The 17734-nt window shown below is 40.8% G+C and overlaps 1 protein-coding gene across 1 annotated transcript in view; it reads right to left on the bottom strand.

Annotated features, from left to right (window-relative positions):
* MTHFD1L (methylenetetrahydrofolate dehydrogenase (NADP+ dependent) 1 like) overlaps positions 1-17734 on the bottom strand; it is a 173893-nt gene that overhangs the window by 62340 nt on the left and 93819 nt on the right. Inside the window, exons 21-24 of the mRNA XM_069599311.1 lie at positions 10119-10258; positions 7022-7063; positions 5777-5877; positions 5050-5227 (exon numbers count right to left, since the gene is read on the bottom strand). Of these exons, the coding sequence (XP_069455412.1) occupies positions 5050-5227; positions 5777-5877; positions 7022-7063; positions 10119-10258 (461 nt within the window). The remainder of the gene's footprint in view (positions 1-5049; positions 5228-5776; positions 5878-7021; positions 7064-10118; positions 10259-17734) is intronic.

Below are 17734 nucleotides of genomic sequence, written 5' to 3'. Positions count from 1 at the left end.
AGGGATGTACATAACGATCATTCTAAATTTTAAAATTTTATGAATTAAAACTCTCTATATAGTATGAATGTATACATTTTTATATATTCTAAATACACAGAATGGTACATTTAAAAATGATAAAAACAGGGAACTTCACATTAGGAATATTTTTTTTTTACCATATTAAAAAAAAAACGCCACTACCATATGCACATACATTCTATACACATATATACAAGTACTTATACACATGTATTTTTATTCATTTCCTTAAAATTTGAGGTTCTGGCTGCAAATGCCCAGTGTCCAACGATACCTGTCAAATACCTACCCCCAAACTGATCTGAATCTTTAAGAAATAGAAAATACATAATTCCTCAATTACCAACCAATTCTTCTACCCCCAAATGCATGCCAGCAGGGAAGAAAACACTCATAAACACACAGGCAGTGAAAGTGCAGCAGGGCGGAAATCCCTGGTGCTGGCATGGACCTAGACAGTCTTCCTGGTCTGTTTTGATCTCCCCTGATTCCAGCCCCGCTGTGATCAAGAGCATGGCTTCACACAAGGAACAGGAAAGACCTTTAAACAAAAACAAACACCATCCTCTCTTGGTGTCAAGGCTGCACCTCACAGTGTTTGTGAGGTTAGAGGAAGGAGGCGAAGGGATGTGGAGACAGTTTTCAACCCTCACTCCTGATGTAACAAACAAGATTCAGACAGACTTTCGGTGCCATGCATCCTTTGCAAAAGCGACTGAGATTTTATTAAATCACTAACAGTTCCCAATTCTAATGGAGAGAGATGGCTAAATGTCTGGCTTTAATTAGGGGAGGCCTTTTTTCCTGGTGCCCTGGGAGCTTCTAACTGCTGGGTTTAAACCACTTGGAAAGGACACCATCCCTGGAGTTTGACAAAGTTACCTGAGTTACAAGACAAGTCCTGAAAGTCAATTCAGGAAATGCCCTCTGAAGTGAAACAGACAGAAGGAAGAGCTAACTGAGATCCCCAGCCTCCCATGTCCCAGCACTTTACTCTGGGATATTTCATTTTGTTCTCACAGCAACTGGGTGAAGTTGATGTCAATATTAGACACTATTTTATAGATAAGGAAGCTGAGACTTGAACTGCCCACGTTTACATCCATGGTAAGGCATTGCCAAGATTTAAACTCAGTCCTAATGTACTCAAAGTCTTACCCCTTTAACTATAATGTTACGTGTTTCATCAAGTGTCCATTTTGTCATGGGGCAAGTCCTTCACCTTCTCTAAGATCTCGTTTGCCCATTTAAAAAGTAGAATTGAGCTCACACATCCCACAGAAATGGATTAGATATACCTGAAATAATGCATGGCAGAGAAATTTGTTAGCTTATAAAGTGTTAAATACAGATTCCTTTTTTCATCTGCTATAGCATTTCCCTGGGTGCTTACAGATATAGAGACATTATACTGTAAACTGTAAAGATAAACTATCAAAAGCAATAATAGAAAAGAAAAAGTCCAAGAGAAGATGGGTTTTGGTGGGGATTTCTAACAGCTTCTTAAAAGGACGGGATACTGTGATCATCCTTAAGGGGTGAAAAGGAATGATGCAGTATATTAAATATGTTAATTCTTACATGATAAACTTTGAGCAATTAGGCCACTGCCCCTTATTCTATATTTAAAAAAACTATAATTTTGAATTAATCAACAGCTTCCTCTGTAACGTGAACTGTTGCCTGCTTTTGAATTAGAAGTTACTCCGGTGAAAGACATGCAGAATTGTTCTGTAAAGAACAGTGGTTGCATCTCTCAATTTTCGACAGGTTGGCACAGACTCCAGTCCGAAGAGCAGCTTGATTCTTGCTTTAACTAATGGACAGGTCATCAGAAAGCCACAGACTCAGGGAGCTGTCTGGCTTCACGGTGTCTCTGAGGCCGGGTGTTTCTTTTTCTTTCGAGCTGTTCCTCTTTCCACTTGGGGTTTTGAGATGATTTCTACTCTCCCCACAAAAGCAGTCATGCCTTGCGCTCCTACACTATTTCTGATTCGTCAATCAGCTCAGCTGTCTTTCTTCCGTAGCACAAGACAGGGGCGGGACTGGAGCAGGAAATGATATGCCATGAATCCTGCACCCAGTACATTCTGGGTGGAATAGAGTCTGAGGTGATACACAGAAACTCCATTTGTACAAAGAAGCAAAGGCAGCCGGGTGTTTCTTTTATCAGGCTGTTTTATCCAAAAGTATTTTATCACTTCCTTTTTTCCTGTAGGGCAGTCTTATACCTCCCTATGGAGCTATCAAGCATCAAAAGGGTTAGTTATGGGGGGAAAAAAAAGAAAGGAATTAAAAGGGTTTCAAAAAAAACTATTACTTAAATAAAACTTAAAAAAGAAAAGCATTACTTAGTCCATAAAGGTTCACCAACACTGATTATGCAAGAAATCTGGTGGAAGGCGGGTGGGGAAAGTAAATTCTGTTACTACCTGCAATGGTGACCTCAGATTTCTACACTGTTACAAGATTGTAAATGGTCTTCTATGATCTAAAATGGACTCACCAGCATGAGGGACAGAACTATTAGGGAGACAGTCTCTTTTCATAAATTGTCATGAAGCGATAAAAGGCTGAACTGCACAAGAAGCAATTATGCAGCTCAGATCTCATTTCTGTGTTATAAAGTATGTGGGCAAAGGAGGCAAGAGTCCTATCAAATATTGAGGCAACATTGTTATCAAATTAATCCGCTTTTCACAGAAAAGCAGACATTTTAACCACATCATCTTCACAATGAATGGGAATTTAGAACAAAAATTGTTAATACTGGTGGGAAGGAAAAGGGTTCATCTTAGGGTTAGTGCATGTTGAAGACAGCGTAACTCACAAAATACTGCTTCTATTTATTGACCTTTTTTTTCACCTTGGATGGTTTTCCTGAAAGAGCCCGTTTGTGAAATCATTAAAATCTGCCATTGCCACTCAGTGTGGTTCTCGATCAGAGTTGGGAGATGGTCTGTTTCCTGACAATTGTTTGTTTCCTTATATGTAAAATGAGGGGAAAGCAGGGAAGTAAGGACTAAAAAAGTTAACAAGTACAAAGTGCCCATAGGCCTGGCACACGACAAGCCCTCCTCAGACATTGAATTATCATCATACTGTTGATGATTTAACTCTAGACTCAAGACCAATAGAATTTGTGAGGAATGAAGGGATGGGAGAAGCCACCAGTTAAGGCTGAGGACTCCAGCAATCAAGGACTACCTAAGAGGACAAGTCCAACAGCCAGAGCTGGAGCCAGCATATTCAGAATGGAGATGTTGGGTAGGAACAAAGATGAATGGAGAAGACTTGAAATCCTGGGGAGTTCAGATATGCTGACTGATGCTCATTATGAAGCTGTTTTTAAATAATTACTAGACAACCCAGCAACTCCTTTTCAGCATATATTCCCAAAAGAACTGGAAGCACAGTTTGACATGCATGTCCGCAGCAGCAAGCAGCATTATTTACAACAGCCAAGAGGTGGAAAAAACCCAACTGGCCACTGACAGACACAAGGGCATAAACACACAATGGGCTGTTGTTCAGCCGTAAGGAAGGAAGTTCTGACATACACAATAACATAGATAAACCGTGAGGACATTATGCTAAGTAAGGGCTATAGACTGAATGTTTCTGTCCTCCCAAAATTGGTATGTTGAAGCCTAATTCTCAGCGGGATGGTGTATTAAGATGTGAGGCCTTTGGGGAGTGATTGGGTTGATGTTACTAGAAGGTTAGGCCCTGGAGTGATTAGGGCATATGGGTGCACCCCTCATGCAAGGGATTAGTGCTCTTATAAAAGACAAGATCCCTCCCCATTTTCACCAATGGGGATACAGCGAGGAGACTGTCATCTAAGAAACAACAAGAAGACCCTCACTTATGCCTTGATCTCAGACATCCCAGCTTCCAAAAGTTATCAGTGATAAATCTCTGCTGTTTACATGTCCACCCAATACTATGATATTCCTCATAGCAGCCTGAAAGGACTTAGACAGTGAATAAGCCAGTCAAAAAAGGGACATATTCTATGGCTTCACTGGCATGAGACAGCCAGGAATAAAGGGGAAGGAAAAACGAAATGTTAGTGTTTGAAGGGTACAGAGTTTTGCAAGACGAAAAGACTTATGGAGAGAGATGGTGGCTGTACAACAATGTGAAGCTACTTAACACTAGTGAACCATTCACCTAAAAATGGAAAAGGTGGCCAGTTTTATGTTATATGTGTTTTACCACAATTCAAAAATTAAAAAAATATATATATTAGACATATTTAATAGCTCAAGAAAACCACGATGCAAAGGGGCTTTAACAGTAACAGACAAGGAAAAAACTGCCCATGATTTCCCAAGCATTATGAGACTGGAATTTCATGGGGTTGCAAAGAGTCGGACACAACTGAGCGACTGAACTAAACCGAACTGATGAAAGCCGAAGAATTGATGCTTTTGAACTGCAGTGCTGGAGAAGACTCTCGAGAGTCCCTTGAACTGCAAGGAGATCAAACCAGTCCATCCTAAAGGAAATCAATCCTGAATATTCACTGGAAGGACTGATGCCGAAGCTGAAGCTCCAATACTTTGGATACCTGATGCAAAGAGCCGACTCACTGGAAAAGATCCTGATGCTGGGAAAGACTGAAGGCAGGAGGAGAAGGGGGGGACAGAGGATGAGATGGTTGGATGGCATCACCGACTCAATGGACATGAGTTTCAGCAAGCTCCAGGAGATGGTGAAGGACAGGGAAGCCTAGTGTGCTGCAGTCCATGGGGTTGCAAAGAGTTGGACATGACTGAGCGACTGAACAACAATGAAGTTGCTCAAAAGTCTTGTTCCTGTGCCAACCCTGTTGAACCCTATACTCCAAAGCCCCTCTGCATTAGGGGCCAAAGAGTTGGGGTCCCAAGGAGCTGGACCTTACAGATGGTTCAGCCTCTTCAACCTTTTGTTGATCCTTATCTGCAGAGCTGTCATGACAACCTGTGTGAAGCTCTTAGCACTCGCCTGGCATATCATCATCATTGTGCTGGATCTTACCTGCACATCATACAGGAACTGGAAACGACTTTCTTTGCTTGCAGCTTCTCTCACAGCCCAAGCCAGGTCCACTGACCCTTTCCCACCAATCGACCAGTGATAGCAGGGGACTGCATTAAAGGCGCCGGCCCGCTTCGCAAGCTCACACACCAAGTCAATCTCTGCGCGGGTGTCGGTCCTGGTGATGAAAATGTTTGTGGTTTTGCATCTGTATTCATTTAGCGATGTTTTCAAAGAAAGACTAACTGCTTATACAGAACTTTGCTCCCAAACACTGAATATATTCTAAACATCAAAAGTGGTTACATTGTGCTTAAATAAATCAGATCTTAAGCAAAGCATGGGGGGAAAAATCTTCTCCAACTATTGTCTCAAATATTTCAAGTTGTTAAAGGTTTTATTGAGAAAATTCCATAGCATATCCCTTTGATCATCCACTGTCTTTCAGTAAGAAATGCTGGTCAGAATTAATAATAATAATAATAATAATAAAAGCAAAAGAAATGGTAACTTACTTTACAGATTTCATTTCCCTGCTAATATTTGAGAACACATCTGCTAAAGTAAAACCAATCCAAAGAAAACCAACCAAACAAATAGAATGAGTAGAGTATTTCTCTATACTTTAGATGAAGCACAGAAAAGCCCAAACATCCTCAAAACACAAATGCACTTCACAGGGTGGCCCAGTGATACGCCCACATTTAAAGTAGGACGCTTGACTTACTTGAAGACATTCAGGGCCACGACAACAGGGACCCCAAAGAGCTGAGCAATCTGAATTTGCTTCTCCAGGTTACAGCAGCCGTCTGCCACCAGCTGGAGATTCTGTAAGAAAACCAGACCCCTGCATAGTATCACCTCCCATTAAACCTGCCAAATGACAACAGCAGGTCCACTCTGGCAAGTTTTGTTCCATCTATGCTCACTTTAGCTTTCCTGGTGGCTAAGTGGGTAAAGAAATCTGCCTGCAATGCAGGAGACCTGGGTTTGATCCCTGGGTTGGGAAGATCCCCTGGAGGAGGGCATGGCAACCCACTCCAGTATTCCTGCCTGTAGAATCCTCTTGGACAGAGGAGCCTGGTGGGCAGCAGACCACGGGGTCGCAAAGAGTCAGATATGACTGAGCAACTAAGCACAGCACATGCTTACTTTATTGTCCGGGAAGCTATGCAAGAAAGCCTAAGTCTTTTTTTTTTCCCCAAGAAAAGATGGCTGCAGAAGGAGGAGGCTCATTTTCCAAATAAAGTCTAAAATTATTCTAGATCCAATGGCATATTTGGGTCTCCAGCCAGGCAGCTATTTCTGCTGCTGACTGGCAGCCAACACATCAGCAACATGCCCACGCTCTGTGGGCTGGTGGACAAGAAGGCATAAGGTCCCCGGAGGGTGACAGCCTTGTCCAGCTACTCTCTGCTCAAATTCATGGTGCCACCTGTAGGAGCTAAGAAGTACTGCTGCCCGTCAATCAAAATCTGCAAGTCATCAAAAGAATACATGGGTATAAGCTTCATATAGGCTTCCTTGATGGCTCAGATGGTAAAGAATCCACCTGCAATGCGGGAGACCTGCGTTCAATCCCTGGGTTGAGAAGATCCCCTCGAGGAGGGTATGGCGACCCACTCCAGTGTTTTTGCCGGGAGAATCCCCAGGGAAAGAGGAGCCTGGTGGGTTACAGACCACAGGGTTGCAAAGAGTCGGGTATGACTTAGCGACTAAATCCACAAGCTTCATATACCTTTATGTGCTGGAGACCATGAAGCCTGCTCTGATGACTGCCCAGACAGAAAGCCTACACCCCTCTTTTCTTAAGATTGGAGAGTTAACTGAATGGATTTTTATCCCTTCCTCCACCCACTAGATTATTAAAGAAGCACTTTTCTAAGAGGCCACTGGCAGAGAACCAGTTTCCTGACTGAGACTCAGCTGCTAGCCAATGGTTAACTGGATTTGAATAATTATTCACTCTTACCTCTTCCGTATATTCCTTTTTAAGAGGTACCCCAGCAGTTACCTGAGACAAGAAAAGATAAAAATTAAGAATAGTCCTGTCACACTGTTAACTCTGATTAAAGATCTGAAAGAAAAACAAATCATGGTCCCTTTCTGGGAAGGTTCACTTGAAAAGCACATTTTGTGCTTTAAACCAATCATTGGTGGCCCTGGAGGAACATAAAGTCTTCTGGGTGCTTTTAAAAAAATCACTGAAGCCTGAGCTCCACCCTGACCAATTAAACCAGGATTTCTGAGAGTGGGACCCATGGTCAGCAACAGTTAAAAAACTCCTCAGGCAATTCTAATTTCATACTGTTGCCCATTATCCTAGCGAAAAAGGGAACCCACAATATGATTTATACAGAGTGCATCATCATTCTAAATAAATTATAAACCATTTTAAAACAATTGCCATTAGTTTTTCCCTTTTGAGCCTAATTTCTCACAGAAACCAATGGGGTTGGCAGCTTAAAGATAAGGAAACTGAAGTTGAGAGAAGGCAGGTGTCTTGCTCACGGTTACACAACAAATGAGAGGCAGAACAGGAGCATGAATTGTTATAACTGGCTTCTGAAACCCCAATTTAGGGACTTTTCACAGTTCCACATTTTTTTTTCTTTTTTTGGGGGGATCTATACCCTGCAACTGGTTTCAGTGAGAAACCCTAGCCATTTTAACTCACCAAGGATGTGGCGATCTACTCTCCTCTCTGCAAAGAGGTCTTGAAGATATCAGAAATCCTTTGAAAAGTTACCTCTAACAAAGGAATTTTTTTTTTTAATTGTGAAGGAACATGATTATTCCAGGTATTTCTATGAGGGTGTTTTTGAATGACACAGTGTAGGTAGGACACATCCAAGCAGCTGAAGACCTGCTAGAACAAAAAATCTGTGCAAAATTCTCCAGCAGACTGGGACTGGAATATTGGCTTTTCTAAGTCTCCAGCAGTTGCCCACTCTGTAGATTTTTGGACTTGTCAGCCTCCATAATTGGGTGTTAATAATTCCTTACAATAACTTTTTAATATAAATACACATCTTATTGGTTATGGAGAACCCTCCTTATGACACCATGTGTAAAAAACTAATTATGAAAGAAATATTTGGGTGCAAAAGTGTTCGTTCTTTTACTGTTTCAAGAATGATCAGCATTTTGGAAGATGAGATATGACTGGGGCTCAAATGGGCAAGTTCAAGGGTCATAGTGTTTTCCACTGTAAAAATTATGGGAAAAAAACAAGCTGAATAAACATAAGAGGCAGCTGTGGTTATCTGTGTAACAATATCAAAAGGAAGTAGAAATGATAAAGGATCAAAAACATTAGTAACAGAGTTGATTCAAGTACGAAGGAATGAGGTGGATAACAGAGAATACAGGATTAAGAAGATTAAAGTTCATTTATTATTCAATTACTGAAAACATTTCCTTGATACAGACTATGCCAGGCATGAGGAATACACAAATTAATAAGACACAGTCCTTAATTTCAAGGAATTCAGAGTTAAAGAGGGAGACAGACCTATAGACACTCATAAAATAATATAAAGCAGAAGCACTAGAGAAGAGGAAAGCTAAACTTCATTTGGCTTCCTGATCCTCCCCTTTATCATTTTCCAACTGTATCTGCGTCTATTATTCTCGAGTCCTGTTACAATCATCACTAGCATGGAACCATGACATTAAGTAGAAGTAGACGAGGTACCAAGGATTAAGGTGAGCAGAAAATGCAATCATTGTAAAACAGAGCACACACATTAAGATGAACTGAAATAGGATTATAAATCATGTAGTGAATTTTTATAGGACAAAGACGAGACTGGAGTGTGGAATTAAAGTCAAGAGACCTTGGTTTCATGTTTGATTAGTCCCCTAAACAGATTACTAAGCAAGACCTGGAATCCTCCTGCAGCTCTGTAATTTTATCTGAACCAGACTAGACAGTGTCTAAGCCCTTTGAGTATTAAAGCCCTTTGATTTTATAATTTTTAGGTTGTAAAATAGGGAGGGGGAATTTCAAACTTACTTCTGGTATCAATGAATGGATTAAGGATTCAAAAAAGCTTCCCCTCTATTCATATTCAGCTCTGTCTGCTGGACAAAAGTGGAGGATCTGGATCTCAGCCACAGACTTCAGATCTGGTGATATTGCTCACATCCCCTAAACCCTCATCTGTAAAATGGTATAAAATAACATCTGCCCCTCCTAGGACAAAGAATTGCTAAGACAGTTAAATACTACATATTATGGTGTTTCATCATGGCAAACATTTCTTTATGCTATGTAATTGATTATTGTGTGATGTTTGCATACAGAGCATGCCAGTTAAGAAATCAGATTTGGCAGTTTGTGTTGTATATCAAGATTTAAGTGATAATGAAACGCCAAATCATTTTATTTCAAAAATGATGAACGAGCACAAGATTTCTCATTCTCCCTTTGGAAATACCTAAAACAAACAAACAAACAAACAAACAAAGCACCTTTGCTATGGAAAAGACAAATTTCCCTTTCAGTTGTGTGTGAATTCTACATGTGAGACTTTTGATAAAGTCTTTTAAAATGTTAAAACAGAATTTGAGATTTCTAAGCAAAGCTCTCTCAGAAATAAGCCAGTGCTCTAACAGAGTTAGTTATAAAGTGAAACCATAATAAACAGAAACAGGAGGAAAATAGTGCTAGATGAAATCTGATGAGATGTAGCATCAGTGAACCAAAAAATGATCCATACCAACACTGAACTACCCACCCACAAAAGCCATCACTCTTACCCTTCTGTTCTTCATTCAGGAAACAGAGCCTCTATCCTCCCATTACCATGGGGTTATAAAATGTTGACACAAGCTTCAGTTTAGCCTCTTAGAGGTTACATTATGCTCCTTTCCAAAATACTGCTTAGAAATAACTTTGTGGGTGTTACTAATTACTTGATCTTACTGAACTCTAAGTGCCCTGAAATGGTGATTTGTGAAAAAGGAGACATTTTAGAAAACTGTAGCGATGAAGCAGGTCTGAGTGTTTTGAAGACTCAATTAGGCTTCATTCTGTTTTATTAGAAAGGAAGCATGGAACTTACGCTTGGTCCACCTCCGTGCATCTTCAGAGCCCTCACGGTCGCCACCAGAACCACAACGTTGGGCACCAAACCAGAAGCTCTGCACTTAATGTTGAAGAATTTCTCCATGCCAATATCAGCACCAAAGCCAGCTTCAGTCACTGTGGAGAATTGAGTTGGAAACCTGCTATGATCTTCTAAAACAACAGTAAGTTTTGACAGTCATTGGTGTGGTTCAACTTCAAAGGATGACAAATTCCTCTCCACGTTCAAGGCTACTATACACCATGGTATCCTGTTCACGCTACTGCTAAGTCGCTTCAGTCGTGTCCGACTCTGTGCTACCCCATAGACGGCAGCCCACCAGGCTCCCCCGTCCCTGGGATTCTCCAAGCAAGAACACTGGAGTGGGCTGCCATTTCCTTCTTCAATGTATGAAAGTGAAAAGTGAAAGTGAAGTCGCTCAGTCGTGTCCGACTCTTGGCGACCCCATGGACTGCAGCCTACCAGGCTCCTCTGTCCATGGGATTTTCCAGGCAAGAGCACTGGAGTGGGGTGCCATTGCCTTACACAAAGGTAAAAAGATGCTCCCCTGGTTTTAGAAAATGTTCTGCTTCTTTATGTTCCTTATGTTTACAATGTTCAGAATTGTAAAAATATGACTCCTGACTCGGCTTCACACCACTGCTCCTTAAGGATTCACTGCCCTGGCCAAGATTTTTCTTCCAGGGTAGAATGTCAAGGCAAAGTTTTTCTTAGCCCAGACGGGATTTTCAAGTTTTTAATCAGGTTCCAAATAGTTAATCAGTGTCAAACAACACTGCTAGCATGATTACCATAGAAAATCTTTTCTTACTCTTTATAAGACACACACAGAATCACTTATATTAATGCCATTTCTATTAGGGGACAAAGTTGATATTAGTTGAGTGGCTTAAGGTTGATCATCAGGCTCGATAAGATAGCATCTTTATTTCATAACCACAGAAGACAGTCATCTGTAACCATTCTTTCCCTGCCTCCAGACTGCTAGAAATGTTACTGAGGCAGTTATGGCTATACCAGGGAGGCTATCCCAACACTGCCTTCCAAGAGGATAACCCCTGACTCTGGGTCAGCAGCAGCATCTTCATACACAGAGCAGAGAGCTGGACCAGACACACGAGCAGCCCCTGGGGGCTTAGAAACACAGACTCATGGGTTCTATCCCAGAACTACTGAACCAGAACCAGCATTCTGACAAGATCCTCTGGTGAGATGAATGCTCATTAAGATTTGAGAAGCACACTGCTCTAGGAAAGAAATACTATCAATGTAAATAGAAGGTAAATATTTATGGAATATGTACTACGTACTCACAGTACAACCAAAGCCATAATTTATGGCAGAGATAGGAATAGACAGTAAAAGAATTTACTAAGATAAAATAAAAACTATTTAACCTGTGAACAAATGAGGATATTTGTGCCCAGCATTCACTGAATACACATATTTTCAAAAAATTAATAAAAATAAAACACCAATAATTTCAGATCCTTTTTTTCCAGACGCTTTCTGACCTTTCTTTAGTCAACCAGTTATCCTAATTATTTATGGTTTCCTTTTAGTGCCTCATACGACTATGTAATTTTTTAGAATAGGTTGAATTTTGTAGCCTGCTCTTTTAAAGTTATCACAGTTTTCTTACTGTACTACAAACTTTCAAAAGGTATGATTATAAGTGGCAGCTTATAATTTTGTTACGCTGATGTACCAAGATTTGCAAAATTCTTCCGCCTGTTATTCGATGTTTGAGTTGTTTCCAATATAAAGAATGCTGCAAAGTATCTGTGCATATGAGTTTAACTTATTTCAAATTATATCCTTGGAGTAAATTCCCAAGGGTAAGAGTACGGTGCCAGAGGATATAAAACCTTTTATGACTGTTGATATGCTTTTGACATATTGAAAAATATTCCTTTGAAAGTATTCAATTTGGAATGAACATAGCTACAAGTCATTTTCTTCCCCTTTACTATACTTCCTTTGAACAAGAGACATAGCAGGACAGTTTGAAGAAATAAAATACATTCCTTTTAATACAGAATTTAGGACAATTTTGGTGATTTGATCACTGTAGCTGACCCTCGGCATTCACAGGGGATTAGTTCCAGCAGCCCCTGCGAACACCATAATCTGAGGATGCTTTTATAAAGCTCTTTATATAAAATGGAGCGGTACATTGAATGTAGTCAGCCTTCCGTATCTGCGGATGCAAAGGGCTGATTGTAGTTAAAGGTCAAAACCAGAGGAGATTGTTGACAGCAAAAGTCCCTATCTCAGTGGCACCCCTGGTATAGGGATTCAAGTAACCAAAGTTTTACAGGTTTTATTTTTAAATGCTAAGGTATTTTAAAAACTGGTTAATGTTATCCTATTGTCAGAAGTAGACTATTATTCACCTAACACAGTTTGATCAAATGATCTCTAAGGTCTTTCTAGTTGGGTGCACGTTTCCACATGAAGCTCCCCTATTAAGACTATAAACGCCATAAGGATAGGGACCATGTCTGTAGGAGAGATGAACACTGCAAGGCACATGTGTGCGTGCCAAGTTGCTTCAGTTGTGTCTGACTCTTTGCGACCCTATGGACTGTAGCTTGCCAGGCTCTTCTGTCCATGGGATTCTCCAGGCAAGAATACTGGAGTGGATTGCCATGCTCTCCAAGTAGGCACCTCTGATCATCTCAGGAAGAGGAAGCTGCTCTCTGCCCCTCCTAGCCTTCTGGTTTGCTGCCCCACAGACCCACACCTATTTCTGCATGTAGCATCCTAATTAGCCTGAGTGGAGGAAGGGACCATATCTTAATCATCTTTGTATCACTAGTAACCAACGTAACACCCAGTGCAAAAAAAGAAAAAAGAAGAATTAATTAACAAAGAAAAGAAGAAGCTATCAGAGAAAGAGCCAGTGGTGATCTAAAGTAAATGCTATCATTCAGTGGACATGGTAGATAGACACATACGGAGGTATGAGGAATTGTAACAAAAAGAACTTCGGCTCGGGAAGGAAACAGGATGCCACGGTAAAGTTTCAGGACTGTGGCTTCTAAATGCAAAGGAAATATGGAGGCAAAGAATGTGAAGAAAACCCAAGCAAGGAGGAAGTGCCAGATTCTCATCTGCTGAAAACGTCTGAAATACTGTGCTTTTGTTTTCAAATATCAGACTGCTGTAAGAAAATGGAAGGTATGCTGGTGTGTAATTCTAAAATTAAGGACCACTTCATAAGCTGTCATCAACAAGCACTAACTCGGATGTTTCACTGTGCCGTGCTGTATATCTGCATCTTCGGCCCTTGGGGAGGGGGCACGTTATCTGGCTGTAGGTGGGGCAAGTTCCTTTTCCTAGCCAATTCCTGGGACTTGTCAACATCGAAAACCTGTAAGTAACATTTTCTTAGTGATCTGAAGAAAACGTTAGTGATCTGAAATAAGCCATGTATTCCCTTCCTGTAAAAGTCCTCTCTATAATTTTAAAAACAGATACAGGTGAAGGAATTATTTAATGTGGACTGTAGCTCAGACTTGGTCTTCAGTCATGAAGCAAATACACTTACTTATGATTTAGCATTCCTGAAAAGCACACAATGTAGGCTTCTGAAAGCTGCATGTTTTAAAAAGGTTTGCGAGAAATTGCCCATGTCACAAGAATTATTTGTCTTGGCAATCCCTTTTCTTTGGGAGGCAGAGTGGGGAGGACTTTACAGCTATTCAACTTACAGCATGAATGGAAACAGGAAACACTGATACTCTGATTGTGTGAGCACAGAAGCTAGTAGATAGCCATTTTGTAGCCTGGTTTGATTTGAACTTTGAAACCCATAATCTTCTCAGAAAGGAACTGTCGGTGGGTCTGCTTTGGGAAAGGACTCACTATGTGGACAAACACCGTTAGTAACCTCACAGGAAACAAGAGCTCTGCACAAAAGCCAATACTGGACAACCAGGTCTCTCTGTTCTTATCTGCTAGGACATTGTGAGTCACATGGTACAAATGGAATAGAAAAACAGCAACAAAAAAGCCACTATTGGCAGGCACGCTTGCTATCGATGAAATTATTCAGTGAGGCAGAGAGATGATGCTTATATGTAACTTATTTTATCACGTCCCTATTTGCTCTGTACACAGAAGTTGCAGGGACAATTAGGACTCATATTTTATAGTAATCACTGACCTGCTATCTTAAAAAAAAAAACACAAAAACCCTGCTATGATCATGACATCATAGGTAGGCCCTATAAACTATGAAAAGTGAAACTTGCTCAGTTGTGTCCGACTCTTTGCGACCCCACGGACTATACGGTCCATGGAATTCTCCAGGCCAGAATACTGGAGAGGGCACAGTTTTCTTTCTCCAGGGGATCTTCTCAATCCAGGGATTGAACCCAGGTCTCCCGCATTGCAGGCAGATTCTTTACCAGCTGAGCCACCAGGGAAGCTCTATCTAAGCTATGGTCTCATAAAAATTCTAGGTCTATGAGGGTCTGTTAGGGATCACACACACTGACCTCCTTGGGCCTCCTATGTGCCAGGTAAGCTCTTTTCTTGAGAGAACAACACAGAAGCTACGATGGTATCTGAGGTCACTCTGATGCGTGGGGCAGAGTTCGCCTTTCTGTGTTATGTGCTCTCTGTCATTCTGCACAAACACACTCGACTAAACATACACACCCCAGAACTAGAAACAATCTTTGTTTCTTCTCATTCAATAATTAATAAACTTCTATCACCCTGCCAGGCATCTAAACATTTATCAACATGCCCTTGTCTTCACTTAGTGAGGAAACAGGGCTGTCTGCACATATTCAACGTGACAAAGATGAGAAAGATTCATTCATTCATTACCTAATGGCAAAGGAGCATCTTTCTGATCTTTCTTTTCATTCTTTTTTCCCTGTTTGAATTCCCTCCGGTACTTTTAAAATGTTTAATCATTTACGAACATGTAGGTAAATTTGAATCAACTCTCCTCTATGTTTAATTCTGGATGACCTCATGGGTTAGTACATTCACTGAACCCATTTCTGTCAAATCACAATCTTAAGTGTGGCTCAGCGCTTCTCAACTGGGAACATTTCACAGTATCTGAAATCATTTTTGGTTACTCTAACTGGCATTGAGTAAGTGGGAGCCAGGGATGCTGCTAAACACCATAGAATTCAGAGGACAGACACTCACCCCCTTGAAAAAAAACCAAAAATACAAAAAACCAACCACCCAGAATTATTCATCCCAAATGCCCAGAGGTAGACATTCTGCTCTAGTTCAAGCATAACAAAGAAGCCTTGTATTTTCTAGACACTCTTTCTGAGAATGTTACAAATGTGTTTCCTGTGATAAAACAAAAGCTTGTACAAGATTATGCTAACAATAACCTTATATACCATAAGACATGGAAATATGAATAAAAAGTTCGCTAAGCAAAGTCTGATGTTCTGTGTCAATGATGTGTTTACTACAACACAGCAGTTCCTAGTGATGAAAAGTAGTGTCTCACTGATGACGGATGCACCAACTTCATAAGAAAGCAGGGAATACAGAACAACACAGGTGATGGCCATGATCCGTCTTACTACTAAGAAGAAATATATATGGTGGGGAAAAGCTGTTCAGAGACTGGGGCTCAAGAGAGGCACAGGTGTTACTATTTACTGACATGTCTGTGTGCCCGCCAATGCATTAGACATCCTCCATCTCATTCCATTTTTCATCACCTTTATCCACTGCTTATAGATTATGAAGTTAAAGATTTAAATAGTTTTTTTTCCAAAGTCACACAGTAAGGCAATAGAGCTTGGATGGAAAACTATGGTCCATCTGACTGCAGGCTACGCCCCACCCCATCCTGCCTTGTCCGTGTATAACTGATTCTGCAGCATTTCTCTAACTCAGCTGCTTAGCAAGTTGTGCAACAAGATGAAAATCTCAACACCTTGTACTTCAGTAATAATCTGATATCTAAGACGTAGCTCTAGATTCTTCTCCTGAAGTCCAGACTTGTTTTCTAATTGCAATGTGGTCCCTCTATGATAAAAGAAAGCAAGTCACCTGCAGTCTCCTCCCCTCCATTATGGTATTTCCTCCCTTCCTCTTCTTGCCCTCTTTCCTTCCATCCTCTTTCTCTCTCTTTATGCAGAAAGTTATTTTCTGTCTTAGAGCAGTTCATTTAGGGATAGGGAATCACGTCCTCTCTTAGTTCTCAGCCTACAGTGCTGAGTCCCGGGCAGCAAGCAGCAGGCAGTGTTACTGGTGAAAAACAAAGACGCCCCAGAGAGCAAGCTGCAAGGACCAGCTCCATCTGGGGTTGAAATGGGCCACAGGCAGAGAATACTCACTCTGCACGCTAGCCTCTTGGGAACCTAATGGAAATCTGGGGACCAGGGAGTCACCACCTCTCACTGGATGAGTTAGGTCCCAAGACTTGTCTTCCCAGCCTCATTCAGCCAGGCATCTACCCTCCAGCTGGGGAAATGAGTAACCACAATTCTCTAGCTTGGGTTTTCTTTTCCAAACCGTACACCACGGTGGGAGAAAAAAAGCAGTAAACATTTTAGATCTGAAATTCTCCTTTCTACTTTCACTCTGAGGAAAACCCTCCTTGCACTCAGATAAAGAGTTAAAATCGAGGCACCAAAAGTTGTCCCAGAGTTTCTGGCTTCTTGATATGCTTGAATGTTATCACCATCATAGCAAAATTGAATTTCCACCTTGCTGTGTCACTAAGGGCTCTTTATTCTGCGTGTGCTCAGAAGATTAGAATTTTCAGATTTCGCAGCCACTTTATAATGGTAATAATTTTTCTCTCCATGATACATGCAACTGACATGTATATCAAATATACAACAAAGTGAGTCCCCATTACTCTGGGACATGAACTTGAATTTACGGACTGTTACAGGTCTCTCAGAAAACCTAGCCTTTGCAATGAGTTTAGCTCAAAACAGGTTGAGATAAGAAATACATCGGCACAGCACAGATTTTCCTAACTTAATCCTAAAAAGAATTTCTTCTAAAACAGAGGGAGAAATCAAACCGTAACTTTCATTCAGTCGGCACTTGACTTTCTCATGACAAATCAGAAAATAAACAAACCCTTTGCAGAGGAAGAAGTAAGGTATATGCCGGATTAGGCTTCATTCTGAAGCACTGTGGGCTCTAATTCCTGAACAAAGCTAAAGGAAATGGAAACTGGACTCTTCAAATTGCCCTTTTCTGCCATGTGCAAGCAGGTCTATTTAGCTGTAGCTGAATAGGGAAAGTGGAGTTCAGAGTCACAGAAGCACATAAATTCTGAACTGGAGCTCAAGATAGGCTGGCCCTCGAGGATTTTAATTACTTTTTCAATGATTAGAAGGAGACTAAGTGAACCAGGATGAATCAGTAAATGACAGAGAAAGCTCTGTATTATGACTACAGCTGGGGGAAAAAAAGGAGGAACTTGCTTAGAACTTATTAAACATAAAGGATCCAACTCATCTTAAGTCTTTGAAGTTTTACAAACAATTAAATCACTTCTGCCTTCTTGGATTTGTCTTTGCTCTTGGGTTTTTTAAATGTCTTAGAGTCAAATTTCCTTCAGCTGTACAGATTCAACT

The sequence above is a fragment of the Ovis canadensis genome, chromosome 8 (genome assembly GCF_042477335.2).
Source record: "Ovis canadensis isolate MfBH-ARS-UI-01 breed Bighorn chromosome 8, ARS-UI_OviCan_v2, whole genome shotgun sequence".
Classification (NCBI taxonomy): domain Eukaryota; kingdom Metazoa; phylum Chordata; class Mammalia; order Artiodactyla; family Bovidae; genus Ovis; species Ovis canadensis.
Note: the sequence above shows the minus strand (reverse complement) of the source record. Positions and strands in the feature narration are given on the sequence as shown.